At 40.6% G+C, this 26,717-nt stretch overlaps 1 protein-coding gene across 4 annotated transcripts in view; it reads left to right on the forward strand.

Moving 5' to 3' along the window:
* The window catches only part of CSNK2A1 (casein kinase 2 alpha 1), a 66,508-nt gene that overhangs the window by 9,338 nt on the left and 30,453 nt on the right, over positions 1-26,717 (forward strand). For 3 of the 4 annotated variants that reach the window (XM_059705808.1, XM_059705806.1, XM_059705805.1), the window contains exons 2-3: positions 22,338-22,553; positions 25,735-25,846. In XM_059705808.1, the coding sequence (XP_059561791.1) occupies positions 22,453-22,553; positions 25,735-25,846 (213 nt within the window). In that variant the 5' untranslated portion in view covers positions 22,338-22,452. Of the gene's footprint in view, positions 1-17,690; positions 17,727-22,337; positions 22,554-25,734; positions 25,847-26,717 lie in introns of those variants that run through there. The other variant, XM_059705807.1, reaches the window with a different exon arrangement.

The following is a 26,717-nucleotide window of genomic DNA, read 5'->3' on the forward strand; positions in this document are numbered from 1 at the left end:
GGAGGAGGGATCGAGAGGTTGGCTGTTCCTGCCCGCTTGCTGGCCTCACCTCCTTGCCACGGGTTGCCCTCTGTGTGCAGGGCGGGGGCCTTGGCCTGGCACCACTGGAGTCCGCCTCTACCCACCCCGGTTCCCCAGTTGCCATTGGGCAATCGGAGCCTGCCATCCAGGGTAAGGGACCGAGAGGTTGGCCAGTAGACCCCAATCAGGGCCTGCAGGCTGGGGGCAGCTCCTGCATTAAGCATCTGTCCCCTGGTGGTCAGTGCATGTCATAGCAACCGGTCCTTCCAACATTTGATCAATTTGCATATTACCCTTTTATTTTATAGGATTATTGGAGACAATACTGGACTTCAGACTTTTGTCAAGTGTTTGAGTTAGAACTATATTAATTCATATCAAACTGCTTGGGTTTCCTTACAATACTTCCCTTCATTGGAAGACTTGCCACTGTTCCTATGTTATTTATGTTACATTGGCTCTTTGATCCTTTTCTGGTTTAAAGGTGAAGAAATAAAATTCATAGAGGGCTTGAATGTTATTTGTTACTCCATACATGCTGGTTCATTTTATAGAAATGCTTGAGTGTTTTGCCTCTTAAAATAAGAATGTTGTAAATTTTGTAGATGGGAATAAAAACAGAATCCTCAGGGATATGTTAGGATTATAATGTCTTAAAAATCCTGTAATTTTACACAAGCAGTAGCTTAATGAGTTACCAGGTCTTACTGTGAATGCTTATATTCTGAATTCAGCTCCTTTGCAGGACTGGGGGGCGGGGGCGGGAGGGTGGAGAAACAAACCTATACTCTGGCTTTGAACAGGTTGTTTCTCTGTGCACTTGGAGTCTTGAGATTTAAAGGTCAGAGTGGGTTGGGGAACTGTCAAGGAGCTAATTGTTAACCATTTTTACCTGTTTTCCCTATTTAAGAAACAAAAACACCACTATTTATATTGCATTAGTTTGATGGATGAGAGAGAATGTTGTTGGCCATGATTACCACCTTAAGATGAGACAAGAAAAGAGAACCATTATAAAGTGGAAGAAAAAGATAATTTCATTTAATGTTAACATTCATTTTTACCACTAACTTATTCTTTTGGCTTATTCTTCCAAGATAGGGATAAAAGGTTTAGTTTGTATTTGTTGTTTTTGTGGTTTTCAACCTGTGTGGGTTTTGACTAATCTGTGATCTCTCTAGATCAGTGGTTCTCAACCTTCCTAATGCCTCAACCCTTTAATACAGTTCCTCATGTTGTGGTGACCCCAATTTCATTGTTACAAATTGAACATAATTAAAGCATAGTGATTAGTAACAAAAACAGTATGTAATTATATATGTGTTTTCCGATGGTTTTAGGTGACCCCTGTGAAAGGGTCGTTCGACCTCCAAAGGGGTCGCGGCCCACAGGTTGAGAACCACTGCTCTAGGTGATTTAAACCAGAATTTTGAGCCACTGTACTGTATCAGGAAGAATAACAGATGTGTGGAGATACTGGTCCCCTCAGTCCTCTGGCCATTTGTGCGGGATACAGGGCATCTAAGTCAATGATCTTAGGTCTGAAAGTCTTGATCATTTATCCTAGTGTTCTACACAGATATGTTCTCTTTGTATTTTGACTTTTTAAAAGGCTGTAAGCACTAATTTAGAAAGTTCAGTAATGGTATCTTAATAATTTTAAGATTTAAGAGGTCACCAATTCTTAAAATAATTGTGACTTATAAGTTCAGAAAAAAAAACATTTTAAAGTATCTCTCTGGCTCTCAAGAAATTCCCTTTCCACATATAATTCAAGGGATATACTTAAAAATGTAAGCTCTGGCTGGGTAGCTCATTTAGTTAAAGCATCATCCGGATACCCAAAGGTTTCAGATTCGATCCCTGATCAGAGTACATACAAGAAGCAACCAATGAATGCATAAATAAGTGAAACAAATCAATGTTTCTCTTTTTCTCTCATCAATTTAAAAAATGTAAGACACTAAATGATTTAAGTTTGGACACTTATAAAGAAAATCAAGTTCTTATTTTTTAAGCAGTAATGTAAAGCAAAAATAAAGTTTCCTTGTGTAAACCGATGTCCTCACCTGATTGATTCTGAATGCCACTGTATCTTTTCCGAGGCTGACATTTTGTTAATCATTCATCAAGCTTGGGGCTCATGCTGGAACATAAATTGAAGCCTAGGATACATTGTCATCTTCTCTGCCTTTAGGAAAGAATGAGGTATACTTAGTTTGAGAAATTTAATTGTTTAATATTTGTGTAAATTGTCAAGTTAACCTTTTTAAATTAATATTAAACATTGTTAAAGATGTACATTTCCTTTTGTCTAACTCAGTGATTCTTAAATCTTTTGTAGTTTACAGATTTCCTCTGAGCCTGTAATAAAAGCTCAAGTACCTGCACCTGCTTTTTGGTATATACTTTTCTTTTTTTAATCCTCACCCGAGGATATTTTTCCATTGATTTTTAGGGAGATTGGAAGAGAGGGAAAGACAGAGAGAAACATCGATGTGAGAGAAGCACATCGATTGGTAGCCCCCTGCACAAGCCCCAACCAGGGCCCAGGCTGGGGAGGACCCTCAACAAAGGCACAAACCCTTGACCGGAATCGAACCTGGGACCCTTTAGTTCACAGGCCTATGCTCTATCCATTGAGCCAAACTGGCTAGGGCTTGGTTTATACTTTTAAGGAGTTCATGGACCTCTGATCTCATTAATAAACTCCATTTTCAGTGTTATAATTTATTTTGTCCAAGTAATAGTTTCCCCTCTTAATTTTTTAAATATTTCAACACTTGTTTGATTTATCACTTGTCACGGTGTTATTCTTTCAACAAGTACTTCTGGATCATCTTGTACATGACAGTGGTAGAGACTCTTGGGGATACCGTTTTCTGTCCTTGGAGCTTTGTGTAGCTAGATGGATGTGTAAACAGTACAATGGCAGTGCTCAATGAAGAGGTAAGCAGAGTGCTGTTAGAATATGTACAGAGAAGAGGTCTTGACCATTAGAATTTTTCTGTAAATCCATGGTCAGTTCTATATTTCTTAATTGACAAAAGGCATATTGTAAACTGATCCAAGATTTTTTTTGAAGTTCTAATTGGACTAATAATGAAAACTAAATCAAGGAGCAAATAGTCTTAAATTGAGAACTTAAATGTGTTTGCCATTGCATGTGATAATGCTATATTTAGTATACAGCAGGGATTGCTAACACAAATAACCACAGGAGTTGGGCCAGTAAGCTAAATTAACAGAGTTGTCCAGGTTTACCTGTGTCATCTCCAGTAGATGACATACCTTTAGAGCCCACTGCTGGTGGGTACACACAGCTCAGTACATCAGAGTGATTTTCTCAGTGCAGGAATGCAGAATTATTGTTACCAGATAATCCTACCTACCTTCTCTTTTTCTTTTGAGAAACCGAAGGTTAAAATTTTTTTAGTGTCAGCAATTAAGTCACAATTAAAAATAATTTATTACAAAACATTTTTTAATTATATTTTTTATTGGTTTCAGAGAGAAAGGGAGAGAGAGAGAAAAACATCAACAGTGAGAGAATCATTGATCTGCTGCCTCCTGCATGCCCCACACTGGGGATTGAGCCCACAGCCTGAGCATATGCTCTGACTGGGAATTGAACCGTGACCTTCTGGTTCATAGGTCAATGCTCAGCCACTGAGTCACACAGGCCAGCCTATTACAAAACGTTTTAGCACAAAATTTAACTTAATAACTGATCCAGGATAGGAAAATCCATAGGATTAGTGGTTGTTGGGAGTGTGAGGAATGACTGCTATGTGGTATTGGGTTATTTTTGGGGGTGATGGAAATATTCTGGAATCAGATAGTGGTGGTGATTGCACATTGTGAATATACTAAAAACCACTAAATTGTGCACTTTAAAATGATGAATTTTATGTTATGTGGATTTTACCTCAGTTTTTAAAATTGAGATAAAACATACTGTGAGCCAAATAGGACATAAATGTTTGCTGTAGAGCAGAATGAATAGACTGTGAATCTAGACATAATACTTTTAAATCATCTCTCTGTGACATTGTAGCGATTACTCCGATTTGCCTTTTGTGAAATGGGAAGAATATTACCTAGGTCTTGGACTTGTTAGGTTTAAAAGTGATCAATATAAATCCCAAGAAGCAGTGAATGACTCATCATAAGCATTCACATACCTTTATATTTAGAAGCCAGCCAATGTTTGCTGCCCTTCGTTCCAGCCTACTTTTTGTTAGCAAGTCTAGGACAACACGCCCTTTTAGTTATTGCGTACCCATCATCTGCAGAAGTATGGTTGTCTCTTTTGTAACCTACCTCTGGACAGTAAAGGAGGAAGTAGGAGAGAGTAGTATTCCTTATATTTTGCAGTCTCTTCACTGTAATCAGATGGGTGAAATGACAGATCCAAGGTCATATTTGTTGTTAGTGGTTCCAAGGTTAATGCCTTTCAGGAACAGTACTGAATTGTTTCTGTAGCTCTATCAAGGATTGTTAGGCACTGTGCTCATCACATGGATAAATCACACAGCCTCATAAAAGGGTAAATGGAGCCGTATGGCTCCAAAGAAGCATCTCCTACATATTGACTCTTTTCATAATCTGTTTGGGAAGTGGTAGTATGACTTTGACCTCTGGTATTAGTTATGGGTGTGAAAACATTTATATGTAAGACTGAAGAGCATCTTTAAAATCAGCTGTAAATCCAAGTATCCATTGTACAGCTAAACTTTTTTAAAAATATATTTTTATTGATTTCAGAGAAGAAAGGAGAGGGGGGAGAGAGAGAAACATCAGTGATGAGAATCATTGATCGCTTGCCTCCTGCGCGCCCCCTACTGGGTATCGAACCTGGGACCCTTCAGTCCACAGGCCGATGCTCTATCCACTGAGCCAAACCAGCTAGGGCTAAACTGCTTTTCTTAATTTTGAACAGGAAAAGGTCTATATGCAAGCAAGGTTAATTTTTGCCAAAATATTGTTTACTACTCTCTTGATAATTCAGTTCTTCAAACACTTATGAAACACCATGCTAGGCACTGTGATAAATACAGGGTGTATATCAAGAGAAGTCAGGGTCCAGGTCTTGAGTTACCTGCTGAAAGAGAAATGTATAAATAAATTACATGTGATAATGTAATAAACTAGTGGCCCGGTGCATGAAATTCGGGGGGGGGGGGTCCTTCAGCCCAGCCTACACCCTCTCCAATCTGGGACCCCTCAGAGGTGTCCGACTGCCAGTTTAGGTCCAATCCCTGTGGATATGTAGATATTTGGAAGTGTTTCAGCTTCTGAGGAAGTGCTTGATTTATTTTGGAGAGGTGTGTGCAAAGGCTTCATTGTGGATGCAGAACTGATTCTTGAAGAATGAATAGGAGTTCCTCCAGCAAGCAGTATTGGTGGAGAGCAGTGTAAAGGCATGAGGTGGGGCCGAGGAGTATGTTCAATACTCATTTGCTTAACATTTACAAAGTTTGTTACTTTTTGGAAGTGTTAAGCTGTACAGTAAAAAGACATTAGGATAGAACAGGTTATAGTGATATCCAGTTACAGTACTGATTGAACTGGGTATGGGACTCTAGGGTTTTCATTTTTGTGTGTCAGTTTTGGTAAGTCTTTCCTCTAGGAATTTCAGATTTACTGACATAAAGTTGTTCATGTTTTCCTATGTTTAAATTTAATTTTTACAATTAATATACAGTAAAATTGATTTCTCTTTGTGTTTTCAATTCTATGAAATTTAACACAAACATAGATTCAAGTGACCACATCACAACCAGGACACAGAACCCTTGGTAGTCACACCAAGTCTCCCACCCCTATTTGTCAACATTATTGCCTCCTTCACTCAGCATATTGCTTTTGATATTCATTGAAGTTGTATCAATGGTTAGTTCCTTTTTATTGCTTAAATAGTATTCCATTGTATAGATGGACCACAATTATCCATTTACTTAACATTCTTTGATTATGAATAAAGCTTCTATAAATTAGCTGTATAGGCTTTTATGAACATAAGTTTTTATTTTTCTAGGGTAAGTATCTATAAGTGGGATTGCTAGGTCATATGAAAAATATAATTTTAACTTTATAAGAAACTGCCAAACTGTTTTCTAAGGTGACTTACTATATCATGTTGCACTCCCACCAGGAGTGAATTACGTAATTTATATTACTTTGAATCCTCAACTTATTGTCAGCTTTTTTTGTTTTTTAATTTTAGCCATTTTAATCGATCTGTAGTGTATCTTAATTTTTATTTTGATTAAACTTCCCTAATGACTAAAATTATTGTGCCAAACCGGTTTGGCTCAGTGGATAGAGCGTCGGCCTGCGGACTGAAGGGTCCCGGGTTCGATTCCGGTCAAGGGCATGTGACTTGGTTGTGGGCACATCCCCAGTGGGGGACGTGCAGGAGGCAGCTGATCGATCTCTCCAATTGATGTTTCTGGCTCTCTATCCCTCTCCCTTCTTCTCTGTAAAAAATCAATAAAATATTAAAAAAATATATTGTGCATCTTTTCATGCTTATTTATATATTTTTGTTAAGCGTCTTAATATTTTTTGCTCATTGTTTGTTTTATGGTACAGGTCCTTTTTTTATACAAGGTGTGAGGTTTAAATTGAAGTTCGTGATTTTGCAAATGGATGTCTAAGTTTTCCAAAACCATTTGTAAAAAAAAAGAAAAACAATCCTTTTTCCATTGAACTGCCTTTGTACCTGTGTCAAAAATAAATTGGCTATTATTTGTTTGGATCTATTTCTATATTCTTCATTCTGTTCTTTTGGTCTGTTATCCCTTTGCCAATATCACACTTTTAATAACTAGCTTTGTAATAATAGTCTTAAAATTAGTGTTATTCCTCCAGCTTTATTTTTTATTTTTTAAAACTGTTTTGGTTACTCTAGTTCATTTGGATTTCTTTTTTAATCCAGTCTCTGATAGTCTTTGTCTTTTACCTGGATAATTTATTTCATTTATATTTAACATAATTAGCCATATTTCTGTTTAACTTTTCCCTGTGTGTCTTATGTTCTATAGTTCTTTATCTACCATTCTTTTGGATTCTTTTTATCACTTCATTCCCCCAAACCCTTTTCTAGTTTGGAAATATATGGTATTTTTGTTCTGTAAGTAAATACCATCATGGATATTATAAATTAGAGGCATAATATATCACAGTCTAATATTAATAGTCAATGTTTATTTGAACATTTCCATAAATTTTTCTCTTTTATGCTCCTTATTTTCTCGTTCAGTTCAAACTTTCTTTTTTTAATTGTTTTATTGCTTAAAGCATTACAAAGAGTATTATATATGTCTCCTTTTTTTTTCTCCCCTTGACCCTCCCCTATCCTCCCATGCCCCCCAGTGTCTTGTGTCCATTGGTTATGCTTGTATGCATGCATACAAGTCCTTTGGTTGATCTCTTACCCTCACCCCCCACCCCCCAACCCTCCCCAGCCTTCCCGCTGTAGTTTGACGGTCTGTTCGATGTTGCTCTGCCTCTGTATCTATTTTTGCTCATCAGTTTATAATTTCTTAATTATCCATAAATGAGTGAGATCATGTGGTATTTTTCTTTCATTGACTGGCTTATTTCATTTAGCATAATGCTCTCCAGTTCCAGCCATGCTGTCACAAATGGTAAGAATTCCTTCTTTTTTACAGCAGCATAGTATTCCATCGTGTAGATGTACCACAGTTTTCTAATCCATTCATCTGCTGATGGGCACTTAGGCTGTTTCCAGATCTTAGCTATGGTGAATTGTGCTGCTATGAACATAGGGGTGCATATATCCCTTCTGATTGGTGTCTCTGATTTTTTGGGATATATTCCTAAAAGTGGGATCACTGGGTCAAATGGAAGTTCCATTTTTAACTTTTTGAGGTACTGTCTTCCATAGTGGCTGCACCAGTCTGTATTTCCACCAGCAGTGCAGGAGTGTTCCTTTTTCTCCACATCCTCTCCAGCACTTGTCGTTTGTTGATTTGTTGATGGTAGCCATTCTGACAGGTGTGAGATGGTACCTCATTGTTGTTTTGATTTGCATTTCTTGGATGATTAGTGACTTTGAGCATGTTTTCATATGTCTCTTGGCTTTCTGAATGTCCTCTTTTGAAAAGTGTCTGTTTAGATCCTTTGCCAATATTTTGATTTTTTATCTTTTGCTAAGTTGTATGAGTTCCCTATAAATGTTGGAGATTAGACCCTTATCGGTGATAACATTGGCAAATACATTCTCCCATGCAGTGGGCTTTCTTGTTGTTTTGTTGATGGTTTCTTTTGCTGTGCAGAAGCTTTTTATTTTGATGTAGTCCCATTTGTTTATTTTCTCTTTAGTTTCCAATGACCTAGGAGCTGTATCAGTGAAGAAATTGCTTCGGCATATGTCTGAAATTTTGTTGCCTTTGGATTCCTCTAGTATTTTTATGGTTTCCCGTCTTACATTTAAGTCCTTTATCCATTTTGAGTTTATTTTTGTGTATGGTGTAAGTTGGTGGTCTAGTTTCATTTTTTTGCATGTATCTGTCCAATTTTCCCAACACCATTTATTTATTTTTTATTTTTTTATTTTTTAAATATATTTTATTGATTTTTTACAGAGAGGAAGGGAGAGAGATAGAGAGAGTTAGAAACATCGATGAGAGAGAAACATCAATCAGCTGCCTCCTGCACATCTCCTATTGGGGATGTGCCCGCAACCCAGGCACATGCCCCTGACCGGAATCGAACCTGGGACCTTTCAGTCCGCAGGCCGACGCTCTATCCATTGAGCCAAACCGGTTTCGGCCCAACACCATTTATTGAAGAGACTGTCTTGACTCCATTGTATGATCTTACCTCCTTTGTCAAATATTAATTGAGCATATTGGTTTGGGCCAATTTCTGGGCTCTCTATTCTATTCCATTGATCCTATATGTCTGTTCTTGTGCCAGTACCAGGCAGTTTTGAGAACAGTGGCTTTGTAATGCAGCTTGATATCTGGTATTGAGATCTCACCTACTTTGTTCTTCTTTCTCAGGATCGCTGCAGCTATTCGGGATCTTTTTTTATTCCAGATGAATTTTTGGAGCATTCGTTCTAGATCTGTGAAATATGCCATTGGTATTTTAATGGGAAGTGCGTTGAATTTATAGATTGCTTTGGGTAGTATGGACATTTTAATGATGTTGATTCTACCAATCCAAGAACATGGTATGTTCTTCCATCTGTTTATGTCTTCCTCTATCTCTTTTTTCAACATCCTGTAGTTTTCTGAGTAGAGGTCTTTTACCTCTTTAGTTAAGTTTATTCCTAGGTATCTTAATTTTTTTGGTGCGATGGTAAGTGGGATTGCTTTTTTAGTCTCTCTTTCTGTAAGTTCACTATTGGTGTATAGAAATGCCATAGATTTCTTGGCATTAATTTTGTATCCTGCTACCTTGCCAAATTCATTTATTAAGTCTAATAGTTTTTTCATGGAGTCTTTAGGGTTTTTTATGTATAATATCATGTCATCTGCGAATAAAGACAGTTTTACTTCTTTTCTAATTTGGATGCCTTTTATTTCTTCTTCTTGTCTAATTGCAATGGCTAATAAATACTTCTAGTACTATGTCGAACAGGAGTGGTGAGAGTGGGCATCCCTGTCTTGTTCCTGTTCTTAGGGGAAATGGTTTTAGTTTTTGTCCATTGAGTATGATGTTGGCTGTGGGTTTGTCATATATGGCTTTTATTATGTTGAGGTATGATACTTCAATTCAAACTTTCTAAGTGGGATTATGTTCTTTCTTTACAGATATTTACTGGATATTGAATTTAATTTGGCAGGTTTCTTTCCTAAGCGCACTACATTATTAAACTGTTCTTGGCTTCATTGTTGCTTTTGGAAAAATCAACTACTATTCTCATATTGCTCCTTTGAATGTAATCTGTCTTTTCTGCTTGGTTTTCAGATTTCTCCTTGTCTCTGGTTTTTCGGCTTGCTTGTAATTATATGTTTAGTTATGGATTTCTTTTTATTTATCTTGTTTGTAGTTTGTTGGTTTCTGGAATGTGACTATCTGGTTGCTCCTGGGAAATTCTCAACTGTTACTTATTCAATTATTGCCTTTGTCCTGTCCGGTTTTCTCCTTTTCTTCTAGTACCAATTAAAAGTATATCAAACCTTTCACTCTATTATTCCTCTCATTTTTTTCATAGTTTTGACTTATCTGCTACATTGTGAATAATTTCTAGCCTGTTTTTTAAAGTATCCTGTTCCCTACAAATATTCTGAAATATTTCTTATTCCTATAATCATAATTGTTTCATAGTTTGAGTCTGACAAGATCAAAGGTCTCCGTCACCTTTTCTGTTGTCTCTTCTTTTTCTGTCAGTTTTTACTTTGGAGTTTTTCCTTCAATGCCTAGTTATCTTTTATTATAACTGGATGTTGTATTTGTTTCTTTTTTTTTCCTTTTTTTTAATTCTCATCCGAGGATATTTTTTCATTGATTTCTTTCTTTTTTTCTTTTTTAGAGAGAGTAGAAGGGAAGGGGAGAGACAGAGAGAGAAACATCAGTGTCAGAGGGACACATTGATTGATTGCCTTCCATACAAGCCCCGACCAGGGCCTGAGATGGAGCCTGCAACAGAGGTACAGCCCTTGACTGGAATCAAATCCAGGATGCTTCAGTCTGAGGGCCAACACTCTGTCCACTGAGCCAAACTGGCTAGGGCTTGATGTTGTATTTGAAAAGTTATTTGTAAGAATCATTTGAAGCCCATACTTTGCAAGGAACTTTTCTCCACAGAGAGCTTATTCATATCAGATATCTAAGTATTACTGGTCCAGGGACCACCTTAAAACAAGCTTCAGATCTGATAGTCCCTCCATTGGGTCATAATTCTTCTCTGGATCTATTCACCCCATCCCCTTCACTCTCATCCTAAGGTAATGACCCTGAAATCTCAGCCTATTATGGAGAGATTCTCCTATTACACTCTTTACCTTGTGAGGGCGCTGGGCTTTGGTTTCTGTCAGAACAAAATTCTAATTTTTAGGGATCAACAGACCCTATGGGCTTGCTTGCTTGCTTCTCTGAGTTCTCATTTTCTCTTCTTTTACTTATATGTTTTATTTAAGAATGACAGACAGAAAAAGGAAGAGGAACAAAGAAAGGGGAGGGGTTGTGTGTTTAGGAAGGTTGACCCAAATAACCTATCCCACCATTACTGAAAACAGGAATATTATCTGAAAAATTCTTGCTTTCTTACTTTGAAAACTGACAAGCTCTAATCACATTTTCAGGGATCATCTGCACTCCCCTAGTTATTTGTCCTTTCGAAGCATTTTGCTCTGTGACCTCTGCAGTAAAAGTGATTTGTATATAAGGAGCGGAGAAAGGAAGAGAATGAGATTTGAATTGTAATAATTTTGAATTAATGATTCTATTTTCCTTTAGGCACACATAGTAACAGTCAAGTAGGGTACACCAGTATTCTCCAAATCAGATATAAAAGGGTTGCTGATCCGGTGTGCTTCTTATAGGAGTTAATGAGGTGTTCCAGCCTTTGGAAATTTTAGGGTCAAAATTACAGGTCTTTAAAATTCTTAACTTGCTTGAAGTATTGTTCTTTACAATATCTTGTTTTAGTGTTCTTCACCTGAATATTCCTGTGCATTCTTCAAAACTAAGCTTAGGTGTTATTTCCCTGACAGCTTTTCCCAAAATACTGAGGTACTCCATAAATATTTATTAGATGAATGATAATGGGTTGCAGGGTGACTTAAATTCCTTTCAGTGGCTTCAGAGTACCCTGACTTAATTATTTCAAGTGCTGATCGCTTGGGGTTGTAATGGTTTGTTTTCCTTGTTCTGGGAGTTAAAGAATCCCTTTCTGGTAACTGGCACACATTTCCTGGTACATAGTAAATGCTTACTGATGAACATTCTGCTCTTGATTTAAAAGGAGGAGAGTATTGGAAATTAAGGGCAACGGTGCAATTTGAAAAAAATGTTCTAGATAATATTAACTAATGCTTTTTTGTGTTCATATCGCCTTCTAAGCAGTGCCACTTTTTCTTTTAATAGTAGTTTACATTAGAGTTCACTCTTTGGTGTTGTACATTGTATGGGATTGGACAGATGTATGATGGCACATGTATCTACCATTGTAGTGTCATACACAATAGTTTCACTGCTCTACAAATCCTCTGTGTCCTACCTATTCATCCTTCCCTCCTCCCAACCCCTGACAACCCCTAATTTTTTTATTGTCTCCTTAGTTTTGTCTTTTCCAGAAAGTCATATAGTTGGAATCATACAGTTTGTAGCCTTTTCAGATTGGCTTTGTTCACTTAGTAATAAGCACTTAAGTTCCACCATGTCAGCCAGGAAAAGAAAAGCAGTGCCACTTTTGAAAGGGGAAAAGGTAAGTTTATGTAACTCAATATTTGTCTGCTTCAACAATAAAGCACAAGCACATATGTAGTTATGCTCTCCCTGAATTTGTCTCACTCTTACCAGTATGTGCTGCCTGATTGCTAGGAAGAATTCATTCTCTGTAGCAATGCTTAAAAGGTGTTGTTTTCCTCATACAACTGCTTTTCCTCTCAACAGTCAGTCCTAAATCATGCTGACAGTGCAATAATAAGCACATTCCTCATTCTTTGCCATAGAAATCTTTGTCCTGTCTGGATGGTTATGAGATCTTGTTTATCCACTATGGTTGATCTAGGAGTGGCAAGAGGCTTTCTGTTGCAGGGTTGTTGTTTTTTAGATAGAGACCCTAATAGATAGTAGGGTTACAAGAACTAATAAAATTGTATTACAGTTTGAAAATGAAGTTAACTTTTTAACTTTAAAGTTCCAGAATAATTTTTACAGCTCTAATACTAGAATATTAATGTATAAAAGTATATTAGAACAAATGACCAATCAGACTTGTGCATTTTTCTGATATTAGATAGACCATTTATTAGACCTCTAATTTTCTTTTTTATTGCCAGATTGAAAAAAAAAGTCACATGGAATAGAAAAGATTAAAGGGAAACACACTGGCTGAGGAGGGCAAGAGAAGTTTTTATTGAAATTAATTAGTTCTATTACATTCCATTTGTGTCAGTAAACTTCTGATTTTGGCAGTGTATGTTTTAGCCTTATTGTTTAATGGAGTTTTTATTTCCTTGCATTTTATAAAGAATTAGAGGCCTGGGGCACGGATTCATGCACAGTAGGGTCTCTCAGTCTAGCCTGCGCCCTCTTGCAATCTGGGACCCCTTGGGGGATGTAGTAATGCCAAAGTGGCAGGCGGCCAGTGAGGAGCCCCGGCCGGGCGCAGCTCTGCTGCCACTCATCCCAGCCCTGCTCTGCCTGCCACCTCCGCTGCTCGGTAGTGCTGCTGCGGCGGCAGGAGAGGCTCCTGCCACCACAGCTGCACTCGCCAGCCATGAACCCAGCTTCTGGCTGAGCGGGAGTGCACTGACCACCAGGGACAGCTCCTGCGTTGAGCGTCTGCCCCTTGGTGATCAGTGCGTGTCATAGCTACTGGTCATTCAGGCGTAACAGTCGCTTAGACTTACACACACACACAGTAGAGGCCCAGTGCACAAATTCGTGCATGGGTGGGGTCCCTTGGCCTGGCCGGCGATTGGAGCCAATTGGGGCCCTCTCTCCCAGTCCTGACTGGGGCTGGCCAGGTAGCGGGGGGAGGGACTGCAGGAGGTTGGCTGGCCATGGGATGTTGGCTGTGGGAGTGCACTGACAACCAGGGGGCAGTTCCTGCATTGAGCATCTGCCCCCTGACGGTCAGTGCACATCGTAGCTACTGCCCCATTGTCCAGTTGTCTGGTTGTCCGGTCATAATGGTCACTTAGGCATATATATATATATATATATCCCAGTGCACGGATGGGGTTTGGCCAGCTCACCCCAATTGGGGGCTGATCAGGCCGGCTAGGGGGACCAGCCCTGGGCATTTGACTGGCCTTGCCCCTGGTCAAACTCCCGGTTGAGGGGACAATTTGCATATTAGCCTTTTATTATATAGGACTAGAGGCCCGGTGCACAAAAATTTGTGCACTGGTGGGGGGGAGTGTCCCTCAGCCTGGCCTGTGCCCTCTCGCAGTCTGGGACCCCTCGGGAGATAACAACCTGCTGGCTTAGGCCTGCTCCCGGGTGGCAGAGGGCAGGCCCAGTCCCTAGGTGCAGCCCCTGGTCGGGCTCAGAGCAGGGCCGATTGGGGAGTTGGGGCACCGCACCTGTCATGCACAGAGCAGGGCGGATTGGGAGGTTGCGATGCCACCCTCAGTCACACTCAGGGTAGGGCTGATTGGGGGGTTGGGGCACCGCCCCCTGTCACACTCAAGGCAGGGTCGATGGGGAGGTTGCGGCGCCACCCCCTGTCACGCACAGAGCAGGGCCAATCAGGGGGTTGGGGCGCTGCCCCCTGTCACTCATAGAGCAGGGCCCATCAGGGGGGTTGGAGCTCTGTACCCTGTCACACACAGAGCAGGGTCGATCAGGGGGTTGGGGAGCTCCCCCCTGTCACACACAGAGCAGGGCCCATCAGGGGGTTGGGGAGCTCCCCCCTGTCACTCACAGAGTAGGGCCAATAGGGGAGTTGGGGCACTGCCCCCTGTCACACACAGAGCAGGGCGAATCAGGGGGTTGGGGCGCCGCACCCTGTCACACACAGAGCTGCAGGGCAATCAGGGGGTTGGGGAGCTCCCCCCTATCAGGCACAGAGCAGGGCCGATCAGGGGGTTGGGGTGCCTTCCCCTGCCACAAACAGAGCAGGGCAGATAGGGAGGTTGTGGCCCTGCCCCCTGTCACACACAGAGCCGCAGGGCAGTCAGGGGGTTTGGGCGCTGCCCCCTGTCATGACAATCCCGGTGCCACGAGGCCTCGCGGCTCCGCTGATCCCGGTGCTGGGAAGCATATTACCCTTTTACTATATAGGATAGAGGCCTGGTGCATGGGTAGGAGCCAGCTGGTTTGCCCTGAAGGGTGTCCTGGATCAGGGTGGGGGTCCTCACTGGGGTGCCTGGCCAGCCTGGATGAGGGGATGATGGCTGTTTGCCGCTGGTCACACACCCTTCAGGGTGGGGTTCCCCACTGGGGTGCCTGGCCAGTCTGGGTGAGGGGCTGAGGGCTGTTTTCAGGCTGGTGGGTGACTGAAGCTCCCAACCGCTCCTGTTTTTCTTTTTCTTTTTTTATTCTGGGCCAGCTTTAGCTCTGAGGCTCCAGCTCTTAGACCTCCGCTGCTGAAAGCAGGTTTCTGGCCTTTGTTTACCTTCTGTATTTGAAACAATGTTGTGATCCTGCTGGCTGAAGCCCTGCGACTAAAGCAGGTTTCTGGGGTTTTGTTTAGCTTCTATATTTGTAACATAGTTGCTTAGAGTTGCAGCTCAGAGGCCGGCAGTGGCAGGCAGGGAACGTTGGAGTCCTCCGTCACTGAAGCAAGCAAGCCTCATGTTCGCTTCCAACTGCCTGGCTGCCAGCCGCCATCTTGGCTGGCAGTTAATTTGCATATCGCCCTGATTAGCCAATGGGAAGGGTAGCGGTTGTACGCTAATTACCATGTTTCTCTTTTATTAGATAGGAAGGACGATAGATAGGTCAAGCAGAGCCATGTAAGTGGTTATAGGTGTGGTCTGACTTCAGTAGGGAAAATGTTGTTGACAAGATAATATTTCATAGTTGATTATAATTGGCTTCTGTTAGGTTAAACATTGAACAAACAAAAGTTAGCCATGTCCTCAGAATTAATCTGGTGTCTTTTTAGATAGAAATAGTGGTATGTTCGATTTTCTTAAGGTATATGGTACATGTGTTATGAACAATAAGTAGGAGAATTGACCTTCAGAGTATCCAGGACTTAGGCACTTCTCCAAATTTCCAAAGAACTATTTTAAAAATTGCTAAAATAAAGTTTCTCCAGTATTCTCTTAATTATTGAGGTGGGGGCAAATTTTAATTGTGGCCCTGTTTTTTAGTAAAAGAGGCTATAATATTGGGAGGGAGAGAGAGCAAAGGGAGCAATTTCTCAAGAACCCTTGTTGGTCTTTTAGTTCCCCCTAGCTGTGCACCAGATGATCAGAAATGTTTGGGGCACCCTGCCTTTTGGAGGCACCTGCTTTTTCTTTTTTCTTTTTCCTTAAATATATTTGTATTGATTTCAGAGAGTAAGGGAGAGGGAGAGAGATAGAAACATCAGTGATGAGAGAATCATTGATTGGCTGCCTCCTGCCTGCCCCACACTGGGGATCAAGCTAGCAACCCGGAAATGTGCCCTTACTGGGAATTGAACCATGAATTCCTGGTTCTTGGTCGATGCTCAACCACTGAACAACACCAGCCTGGCATCATTTTATTTTTTAAATAAATCAAGCCCAGCTGGCTACTGTAAAGTAACAAGGTAAATTAGACATGGATCTTGACTTCAGGGAGCAACGGGTCTAATAGAGAAATTAAGATTTGTATAAAAGGTTTAGAACGTGGTAAGTTCTATATATGAATGAAAAGAATTGAACCTTGGGAGGTAAGCCAACTTGGATTTGATCCCATTTTTACGGGATATTCTATCAAGCTACTAAGCTTACTTACCAGTAGGTTGGGGAAAGAAATGCCCATCTCATGGAATTGCTGGGGAGGGTTAGATAATTTAAAGCTGAGACGCTTTTTCAGCTCCAGACTTGTAATATCTAAGTTCCAGTCCAGTATCCTTTTTAATGTTTCAAAACCATTTTCACCTTAAGTCCAAAACTTGACTTTGTGAGTTTACTTCCAAGGTGTTTTCTATTTTCATGAAGCATCAGCAGTCTAGCCAGAAACCTAAACTCACCTCCCACTCCTTACCCCATTATCCAGTCCACCCAGAGGTGTTTTGTTGTTGTTTATTTTAGAGATAGGGAGGGAGAGAAAGAGAAGCATCAATGTGAGAGAGAAACGTTGATCTGTTGCCTCCCATGCATGCCCCGAACCCTCAATCTGGGTATGTGGCCTGATTGGAAATCAAACCTAGGACCCATTGATGCACTGGACGATGCTCCAACCAACTGAGCCATACCAGCCAGGGCCAGAGATATTGTTTTTACACCATAATTTTTTGTTCCTCGTTAGTCCACATATCTCCATTGCTACCACCATTGGTCAGTCTTCCATTATCTCTCTCACATAGGTGACTATTAGCAGCCTTTTTGTCTGTCCCTAAATCTAATCTCTGCCTGTCCCATACCTGTATAGAACAAACTTCAAAAATGTATATGAATCACCTTTCTGCCTGAAGCTCTGATGAATTTCCATTATCCTTAGTCTGCAGATAAAGGCATATGTGTCTCACTCTGTTCTGTCTTGCTCGTTATTCTGTTTCCAAGGCCTAGCATGGTACTTTTTCATAGTAAATGCTCATATATTTAAGGGATGAACAAAGGAAGGGATGTATGGAAGAATCAAAGTAATAATTGAGAAATGTATGCTATCCTTGTATTTCCTTCATGTTAGGCTGCATGTGAATCTACATACATGTCTACCAAGATATGAGCAAAATACTATTTCTGAATAAAATAATGTTTATCTTTGATGACTTCTCTTTCCTGTCTTTTCACATCCCCACTCTATCTCCATCTCATTACCTTCCTTCTTTGCACCATTTTATTTATCTAGAGTTCAAGAACCCTGTTATCTTCTCCCCATATATTTAATGAAGGCCAACCATTGAAATTCATGTGAGTGACTCTTACTATAAGCAAATTATTTGGTATGCATGACAGTAAAGTGAAGTTTTTTGGGGGGCACTATAAAATAGATAGTTGCCCTCCCAGCGGAGAGTCAAATCCACTAGTTCATAAATTAGGTTTCAGCTAATAATGAGGCACAAAGCTGCCAAGGTCAGTCAAACAAGTACTTGAGAATCTCAAGAGTTTCATTAGTGAATAGTCTTGCTCTGCTCATCACAGAGAATGCCAAGGCTTTAGGAGAGCAGCAGAAGACTGGGTGGTTGTGATTCATACCTAGTAAATGGGAGTTGGGGAATATTTTTCACATGAATCGGGTGGTTTCTAGGGAGAAATGAAGTCTCATTTTGTAATGTCATGTTCACCCATGAGCTGGCCCTGAGAAGCTGGGAATTAACCACTGCTGCTATAATTTTTGTATTTTATGGAAAACTAAAGAAAAGAAAACTAGAAATGAAGACTGTAGCCTTTAAAAAAAATTTTTTTTTAGAGAGAGAAACATTGATGTGTAAAACATTGATCTGTTAACTCAGGTAAGTGCCCCAATCAGGGATAGAATCTGCAACCTCTTGGTGTACGGGATGGCGCTCCAACTAATTGAGCCACCTGGCCAGGGTGAAAACTAGCTTTTTAAAGATAGGTTTCTTCTTATTAGTTTTCACTGAGGAACTGTGGCATATTAATAATCTCTATATATGAAACCCTAAGCAACCGGCCGCTATGATGCCCGCTGACCACGAAGGGGCAGACACTCAACGCAGTAGCTGCCCCCTGATAGTCAGTGAGCTCCCACAGCAGGAGCGCCGCTCAGCTGACCGACAGGGTGCCAGACACCAGGCTTATGGCTGGCGAGCGCAGCTGTGGTAGCGCAAGCCTCTCCCACCATCTCCCACTGCAGCAGGGCTCAGGCTTCTCCCCAGCCGCCTGCCGCTTCATGCACTACTACATCTCATAGCCTGGGTCCTGGATTGCGAGAAGGCACAGGCCAGGCTAAGGGACCCCACCAGTGCATGAATCCGTGCACTGGGCCTCTAGTTTAATAATTTACATGTGTTTGGTGTTCCTGAGCCCTTTCTGGGAGCTATCTCCTTTGATCTTCTCTTCAGTCAGCAAGTGCAGTTAGGCAGGTTTTGTTAAGTGATGAACCAACGCTGGAAGAAACCCAGTAGCCAATTAGGGATTTGAAACCAGGACTCTACTGTTTCATCACCCTATTGCATCTAATCCCTGTTAATAAATTTGTGTTGATTTTACAAACTTCTAAAGCTGAGAGCAGAAGTTAAGGCTTTGCGAGCAACAGATGCCTATAAAGCAGTGGTTCTCAACCTGTGGGTCGCGACCCCTTTGGGGGTTGAATGACCCTTTCACAGGGGTCACCTAAGACCATTGGAAAACATATAATTACATATTGTTTTTGTGATTAATCACTATAATTATGTTCAATTTGTAACAATGAAATTGGGGTCACCACAACATGAGGAACTGTATTAAAGGGTCACGGCATTAGGAAGGTTGAGAACCACTGCATATGGAGACTGAAGAGAAAAATTGTTTTTATCAGATAAGATGCTAAGAATTTAATAGTTTAGTATCATTTTATTAAAAGTCATAAATACCTGGGTACAGTATTTCTGTTGGTTTCAGCTGTTGCCTATACTGCTTTAGCTGTTTGCAGGTGTGCACACATTCACATCTTTACCCATTTTCCTAGTGTCTCACTGTTGTCAATGCAGTCATCTAGCCACACAAAAAAGCCAGCACTCCCACAGCACAAAGGACCAGGTTTCTTGGGAAGAACAAAAGTTACAATAAAAGTGTCTGCTTTCTGGGTTTGTGTTTTTTTGCTAGTATGGAAGATGTGTGTGTTTTTTACACTTAACCAATATTAGGTAAAGATAGATTACTATAATCTGGTTGTTTTATAAAACCAAAGAAATAAATACTTGGAAATAATTTTTAAAACTGTTTTGGTTCACATTTTAATAATTATTTGAACAATTTTGTTGTTTTTTGGCCATTTGAATTTATACTCATGGGGCTCCAGAGTATCACTGGTTGTCACATTTCCCAGTACAGCATTAATCCCCACCCCAGTCTCTTGCTCATCCTCTGAAAGCTTTAAGCCATTAAACCATGTGTATAAGGAGACATCTTTTCTGGCTTATCTTCTTTGTGTATGCTTGCTAAGCTCCAGCTTAAATACAACATTGGAAAAACATAGTTGTCATAAATGGATCTCAGAGCTCTCAAGTAGGCATAGTTGTAAACAGTTGGCATTCATTAAGTTATTGAATCCTCACCACAAACCTATGATGTAATTACAGTGATGCCTATTTTATAGTCTGGTTGAATGTCAGTTCCTCCAGCTCTGTGTCCTTTGGCAAGTCACTTAACCTTTCTTTACTTTAATTTCCTCATCTGTAAAATGGAGATGATGATAACTTTCTCACCATTTATGTGGTGAGGGTTAAATGAAATCCACATAAAGCACATAGTGAATGCTTGCAGAGTTAGCTATTGTTATCTAATTAGTGTATATGATTGATGGCAAGAGAAATCACTGTCACAAGAATCAAGTTTGGTTTCTGGTCCTCGCTTTTCTATTAAGTAGCTATGGGATTATAGGTCAATTTTCCTCTTTCTGGGCCACAGTTTCCTTATACAGATTTTATTTTAACCTTTTATTTGGAAGTAACTTCAAATTTACAAAAAAAGATAGTACAGATATGACACTGAAAAGTATACACAACAAGAGCATACCCAGTCTACCATCTAAATTACACTTTTGTCATTTGATCTTCATAGTATTGTGTGTGTGTTTTAAATATATTTTTATTGATTTCAGAGGGGAAGGAAGAAGGGAGAGAGAGAGAAAAATCAATAATGAGAGAGAATCATTGATCGGCTGCCTCCTGCACACCCCACACTGGGGATCGAGCCCACCCAGGCATGTGCCTTTGACTGGTATCAAACCTGGGACCCTTCAGTCCACAGGCTGACACTCTATCCACTGAGCCAAACAAGCTGAGGGCCATAGTATTGTTTTTTAACAGCATTTCTCTCTCCCTCCAGTACAGGATAGGGTAGGACATTGTATTTAGTTGTCATGTCTTTTTACCTTTCTTTGTCTTTTATAATATTTACATTTTTTAAGAGCACGGTATATCCATCCCTCTGTTTGTTTATGGGTTTTGTTTTATTTGTTTGTTTATTTGTAGAGAGGGAGAGAGAGATAAAAACATCAATGATGAGAGGTAATCATTAATCAGCTGCCTCCTGCACACCCCCAACTAGACATCAAGCCCACAACCCGGGCATGTGCCCTGACCAAAATCGAACTGTGGCCCTCACCAGTTTGGCTCAGTGGATAGAGCGTCAGCCTGTGGACTGAAGGGTCCCAGGTTTGATTCCGGTCAAGGGCACATGCCTGGGTTGTGGGCTAGATCCCCAGTGGGGAGCGTGCAAGAAGCAGCCAATAAATGATTCTCTCTCATCATTCATTTTTCTATCTCCCTCTCCTTTCCTCTCTGAAATTAATGGGGGGAAAATATTTTAACAACAACAAAAAAAGAATCAAACTGTGACCTCCTGGTTCATGGGTTGACATTCAACCACTGAGCCACACCAGCTGGGCACTCCCCCCACCCCCTTTTAATAGAATCTTCCTCATTTTCTGTTTGTCCAGTGTTTCCTTGTAATTAGATCGAAGTTATGCAGTCTTGGACAGAAAACTGCATAGGTGGTGATGTGTCCACAGGTTATGACCTCTGGAGACTCAATGCATTTTTAATAAAATGCAGAGTAACAGGAATCAACAAATGCTATAGGAATCTCAGAACAATCAGGGAAGACATCATGAAGGGGACTTAGTTTACCAGTTTGTTTGTATTTCTAAAATTTCACGGATTTTTCTCTCAAATTTGCGTTAGTTCATCCAATATATGTTAATGTTTACTATCAGTTTTTATTAAGCTTACACCTGTATTAAGTAAATAAAAAGGATATTACTGATTTTATTTTTAAATTTAATGAACTAAAGTATACATTTCAAATGGTGATCAAGGATGTACTGATTATTACATAAAGTTCCCCAAATGATTTGGATTAATATAAAATGACATTGAACTTTGATGTATGAGAACAGTCTTTATTTCTTTCCTTCCTTATTTCATCAAATATTAGAGTCAGACTGGTGGTTTATATTCTTGGCTTTGTCACCACTCTAGAGCCTTTTAGCATCCCTACTTGAGCTGTAGAAAGCTGCTGAAAGGAAAGTACTGTTCTTGCCAACATTTTCTATAGAGTGTATAAATAGAGGTAATGCTGATGGGTCTGTCCTCAATGCCATGTTTCCCTTCCAGGCTATCCAGACTTTAGGTGAGGAGGTAACAAACTACTTTGCAGGATAGGGAATAGGGCTGAAAAACAGGTTTGGTTTTGTTCTGTGTTAAGGGAAACACTGTGACACAGTTCAGATATATTCATTGGTTTAGCAGGTAGGAGAGCCAGAACTATATTTAAGGCCATTGTTGTAAGGTGATTTTTCTTCCTATATGCTTTTAAAAAGTAATTCCTTGGCCTTTGTGCATTTTGTTTCTGCAGTTTGAAGAGAACAGTTCTGAAACAAAGTCTTACCCCACCCTACAGCTGCCTCTGAACACAGTGACTGCCAGATCTCCAAACATCAAGATCAGCTTTGTTCGCCAACCTGTCTGACATGTCGGGACCCGTGCCAAGCAGGGCCAGAGTTTACACAGATGTTAATACGCACAGACCGCGAGAATACTGGGATTACGAGTCACATGTGGTGGAATGGGGGTAATTGTTTCCTTTTATTTCACTATATTCACCCAAAGGGCTGACTCATAGATTTGTAGAGTAATTTATGTCAGGCAACCTCTCTGGCTGAGCATTTGTAAACCTCAAGATTGAAGTCCGATTTGTGTTTTCTTCTTCAATGAAGAACCAAGGTATTGCTTTGACAAATTAACAATTTTGGTGAGCTTATCACTTAAGAATCATTTCAGTCTTTTTCTTACTCTTTGATTTATATATTCTGTGTACAAAGCTGATAACAAAGAGTTACCTGTCAACTTGTCTCAGCTAAGGGCTTTGTGGTTAGGTGAGAATTAAAACGTAAGAGATTTTGAAAAGACTAAACTCTTACATAAAGTGTTTTTGAGGTCAGAGAATGTTGTCCCATGATGATTCTGAAGAATGAAAGGTGTCCTCTTTCTAATGAGAATCAAAATTAAACACTTGCCCTTATCATAAGACTAGACATGTGTAACATGGAATTCAGCCCAAATTCCATCTTGAACAGTTGCACTCTGCCGGAACAGCAGCGTTTGCTCTCTTAATTCTCTTTGCAGTTTCATTTGGATGTTTGCATTTCTTGTCCCAACATGGTATGTGTTTAATTCATCAGGCCATACTTTGTGATAAAAAGCTTTTTGACATTCAAATGCAAAAGAAAACTATTTGAAAACTCATAAAGCTACAGCTCCCATATGCTATATTTTATATCTATCCATATTTGATGTCCATAGCCTGTAAATGGATAAATATACCCTCCGAAAATTGTGAGTGTATTTAATCATGATTGGGTTGTGAATCTTAACAGTTAAGTACATTGCCTCTGCACAAGGAGACATAGTGTACTTTAAAGATACACTCTCCAGAACCAGTGATACAATACCAGTAAATGTTATCTATAATAATAAGAGTAATGTGCTAATTAGACCAGACATCATTCCGGATGTCCTTCCTGACAAAACCAGGGCCGGAGGGAAGCCAGCCTGGGTCCCAGGTGCCTGCCTGTGGCTGGAGGAGAGAAGCCTGGGTTCTGGGTGCCAGAGGGAAGCCGGTCCCAGCAGCTAGGGGAAGGAAGGCCTACTCTTGCACGAATTTTTCATGCATCGGGCCTCTAGTTATTGATAATCTAACAATTCTCCTTATGTCAGGCTTTGGGCTCTAGGGATGCCTCTCCGTTTTACAGAAATTCAACTACTCTATTCAAATTTAGTGCTCTACACTTAGTTCTGCTAAAATAGCACTATTGAGTTTTTGGTATGGTCCTATTCACATGCTTGCTTTTATTTTCTACTAGGGCCCCAGGGCACAAATTTGTGCACCTTGAAAGGAACTGTGGGCCGTGAGGCTCCAGTGGGCACAGGGGTAGGTCTCAGCCCATCTTCCGCACCCCCGCCTGGCCCCTCCCACAGCGGCCCCAGGTCCCCTGTCTGCCCGCAGCCCCACTCCCGCCAGTCCTGCTTGTACCCGCTGATGGCACGGAGCGATTGGGGCCGGTGCCATCAGTGGGTGCAAGCAGCTGCCCCGATCGCCCCTAAGGAGCAGAGGGAGTTGGAGAAGCCCTCAGGGGTGATCAGGGCTGGCGCCGGGCCCCGGCAGCGAGTGCGAGCAGCAGCTCCAGCGCCAGCAGCAGGTCCGAGCACTGGGAGCAAAGAATTTTCAGTAACCACCAGCGGCTCGCCTCAATGACAGTCACCAGTGCCCCACCTTAGTCTGGCACCCCCACTCACCTGCTCTACCATTCTGCCATGGCCAAGGCCCACCATGTTCCCCACTCTGCCGCCTGCTGCCCATGCCCCCTGGTGGTCAGCGCACGTCATAGCGACCAGTTCCGCCTTCAGTTGATTTGCATAGTAGCCTTTTATTACATAGGCTACCTTCCCACAGGAGGGGATCTCAACCAGAACTAAAGCTCCCTTTCCCTAGACCTGCCATGATTATTATGTTGTTCATTGTCCTTACTTCCTTTTGCCTTTTCTGTTCATTCACTTTCCTTTTAGTTGCTTGAGGAAAATTAATGGCTGATTTTTTACATGTTAGAGTCTCAGTGTCTCCAGCAGAAATAAATAGAATGTGAACGTTACTAAAAGGACTGTGTCATTCTTTAGAGCAAAGTGTTCTAAATTGTAAGCAGGGGCAGAGAGAAAATGTTAGCGTTTTTGTTGTGGGTTGTTGTTTTTTTTTTACCTCTGATATTATTTAGTGATCATGAAATAAATATGGGTAAAATAGAGGAAGGGACCTCCCAACTATGGTTCATGATCTATAATATAGTTTGCAAAACTCCATTATGTGAACTGTCCTCAGGGCTTGCCTAGGAGAACAAGTAGGAGGTCAAGCCTATATATTTGAAAGCCACTTACCTACAAAGAAGCCCATTCAAAATAGGCTGCTCCCAAAATGTGGCTGAATTGAAATATTCTTGTAATGTGTATTTACTTCCTGCTAAGTGCCAGCAGTGGGCCAGGCACTAGGAGACTGGAATATGTAAAAATTATCTCCAAGGGAAAGCTTTTGTTGTTATAGCAAGCATGTATAATGAATCCTAATACAAGCTAGCTATGTGTCCTATGCCAATATAGATGTAAACAATTTTGGGTTTGGAAGAATAATTGAAAGGATTTGGAACGCGCCCATTTTCAGTTGGCCCAATTAAAATAAAGAAAATGATTTGGGAATTATTTGAAACTAGAGGCCTGATGCATGAAAAATGGTGCAAAGGGCTTGGCCCTGGCAGCAGCCCCAGCTGCCACCTCCGCCCCATCCCCCCACCCACTGGTCGTTCCCAAAAGTCATTCCACCATCTGGTTTAATTAGCATACTAGCTCTTTATTCTATAGGATTATTATATAGGATACCTCATATTTCTTTTTTTAATTTTTTTTATTGATTTTTTACAGAGAGGAAGGGAGAGAGAGAGTTAGAAACATTGGTGAGAGAGAAACATCGATCAGCTGCCTCCTGCACGTCTCCTACTGGGGATGTGCCCGCAACCCAGGTACATGCCCTTGACCGGAACCGAACCTGGGACCTTTCAGTCCGCAGGCCGACGCTCTATCCACTGAGCCAAACTGGTTCCGGCCCTCATATTTCTTTTACTCTTACTGGTAATAAATTTTATAAGTTGAATTAGTACTTGATAAGTTGAACTTTTAAAATCATTGTGATTTTGGCTCTTTGTTTACAGAAATCAAGATGACTACCAGCTGGTTCGAAAATTAGGCCGGGGTAAATATAGTGAAGTATTTGAAGCCATCAACATCACAAATAATGAAAAAGTTGTTGTTAAAATTCTCAAGGTGAGTAAAAAAGAGAGAGATTGTAATTTCAGAGGTATTTGGAATTTAGATTTGTTTTAAGTAATAGTGATGCCTTTTTTAAAGTAGCATTTGAAAGGGCGTTTGGAGTACTTTAACTATTTTATTTTGCTATCTGAAATCAATAGAGATTATCTTCATTTGACAGATCAGAAAACTAAAGCAAGAGAAGTGATTGGCTCCAGTCATACAGCTATATTGTGGCAGAGGAAGGGCCTAAAGGTTCAGTCCTCTCTTTAAGCCTAATACTGATTTGATTTCCTAATACTGATTTCCTCTGTTGTTAATTCGATTTCATGCTTTTGTTTTCAATAAATTGTTACCTCTACAGTGTAAAGAGGATGAGTCACAAATGCAGGCCTTTAGAGGTCAGGCAGATGACATGCAGCTAGTCTGATGTAAATGCCCATGATTAGAGGAGATGAGTGATGGGTGCTGTAGTAGTGCAAGACCATCATTGCTTGATACTCCTTTGCAGAAAGAAACTATAAAGATTTATATACATATATGAATTCTCCTGATTTTTAAATGTTGGCTTAGTTTAAAAAAAAACAACAAAAAAACACTGTATAGATCGGATTCAGCAGATGTAGGTGGACCCTGGGAATCTGTGTATTAAAAAAATCCAGGTTATGGATCATCAAAGTTGAATAACCACTGATCTTATTAATGAAGAGTTTATATATGCTTAAAATAATTTCTGAGAATTGTATGCAGTATGTCGGTAGTCTGAGGTGACTGACACCCTGGGAAAGAGCTGCAGGTCAGTACAGCAGGCATGGGTCACATGTGGCTATTGAGCATTTTAAGTATGGCTGGTCCAAACTGAAATATGCTATAAGGATAAAATATA

Source organism: Myotis daubentonii, chromosome 8 (assembly GCF_963259705.1).
Source record: "Myotis daubentonii chromosome 8, mMyoDau2.1, whole genome shotgun sequence".
Taxonomy (NCBI): Eukaryota; Metazoa; Chordata; class Mammalia; order Chiroptera; family Vespertilionidae; genus Myotis; species Myotis daubentonii.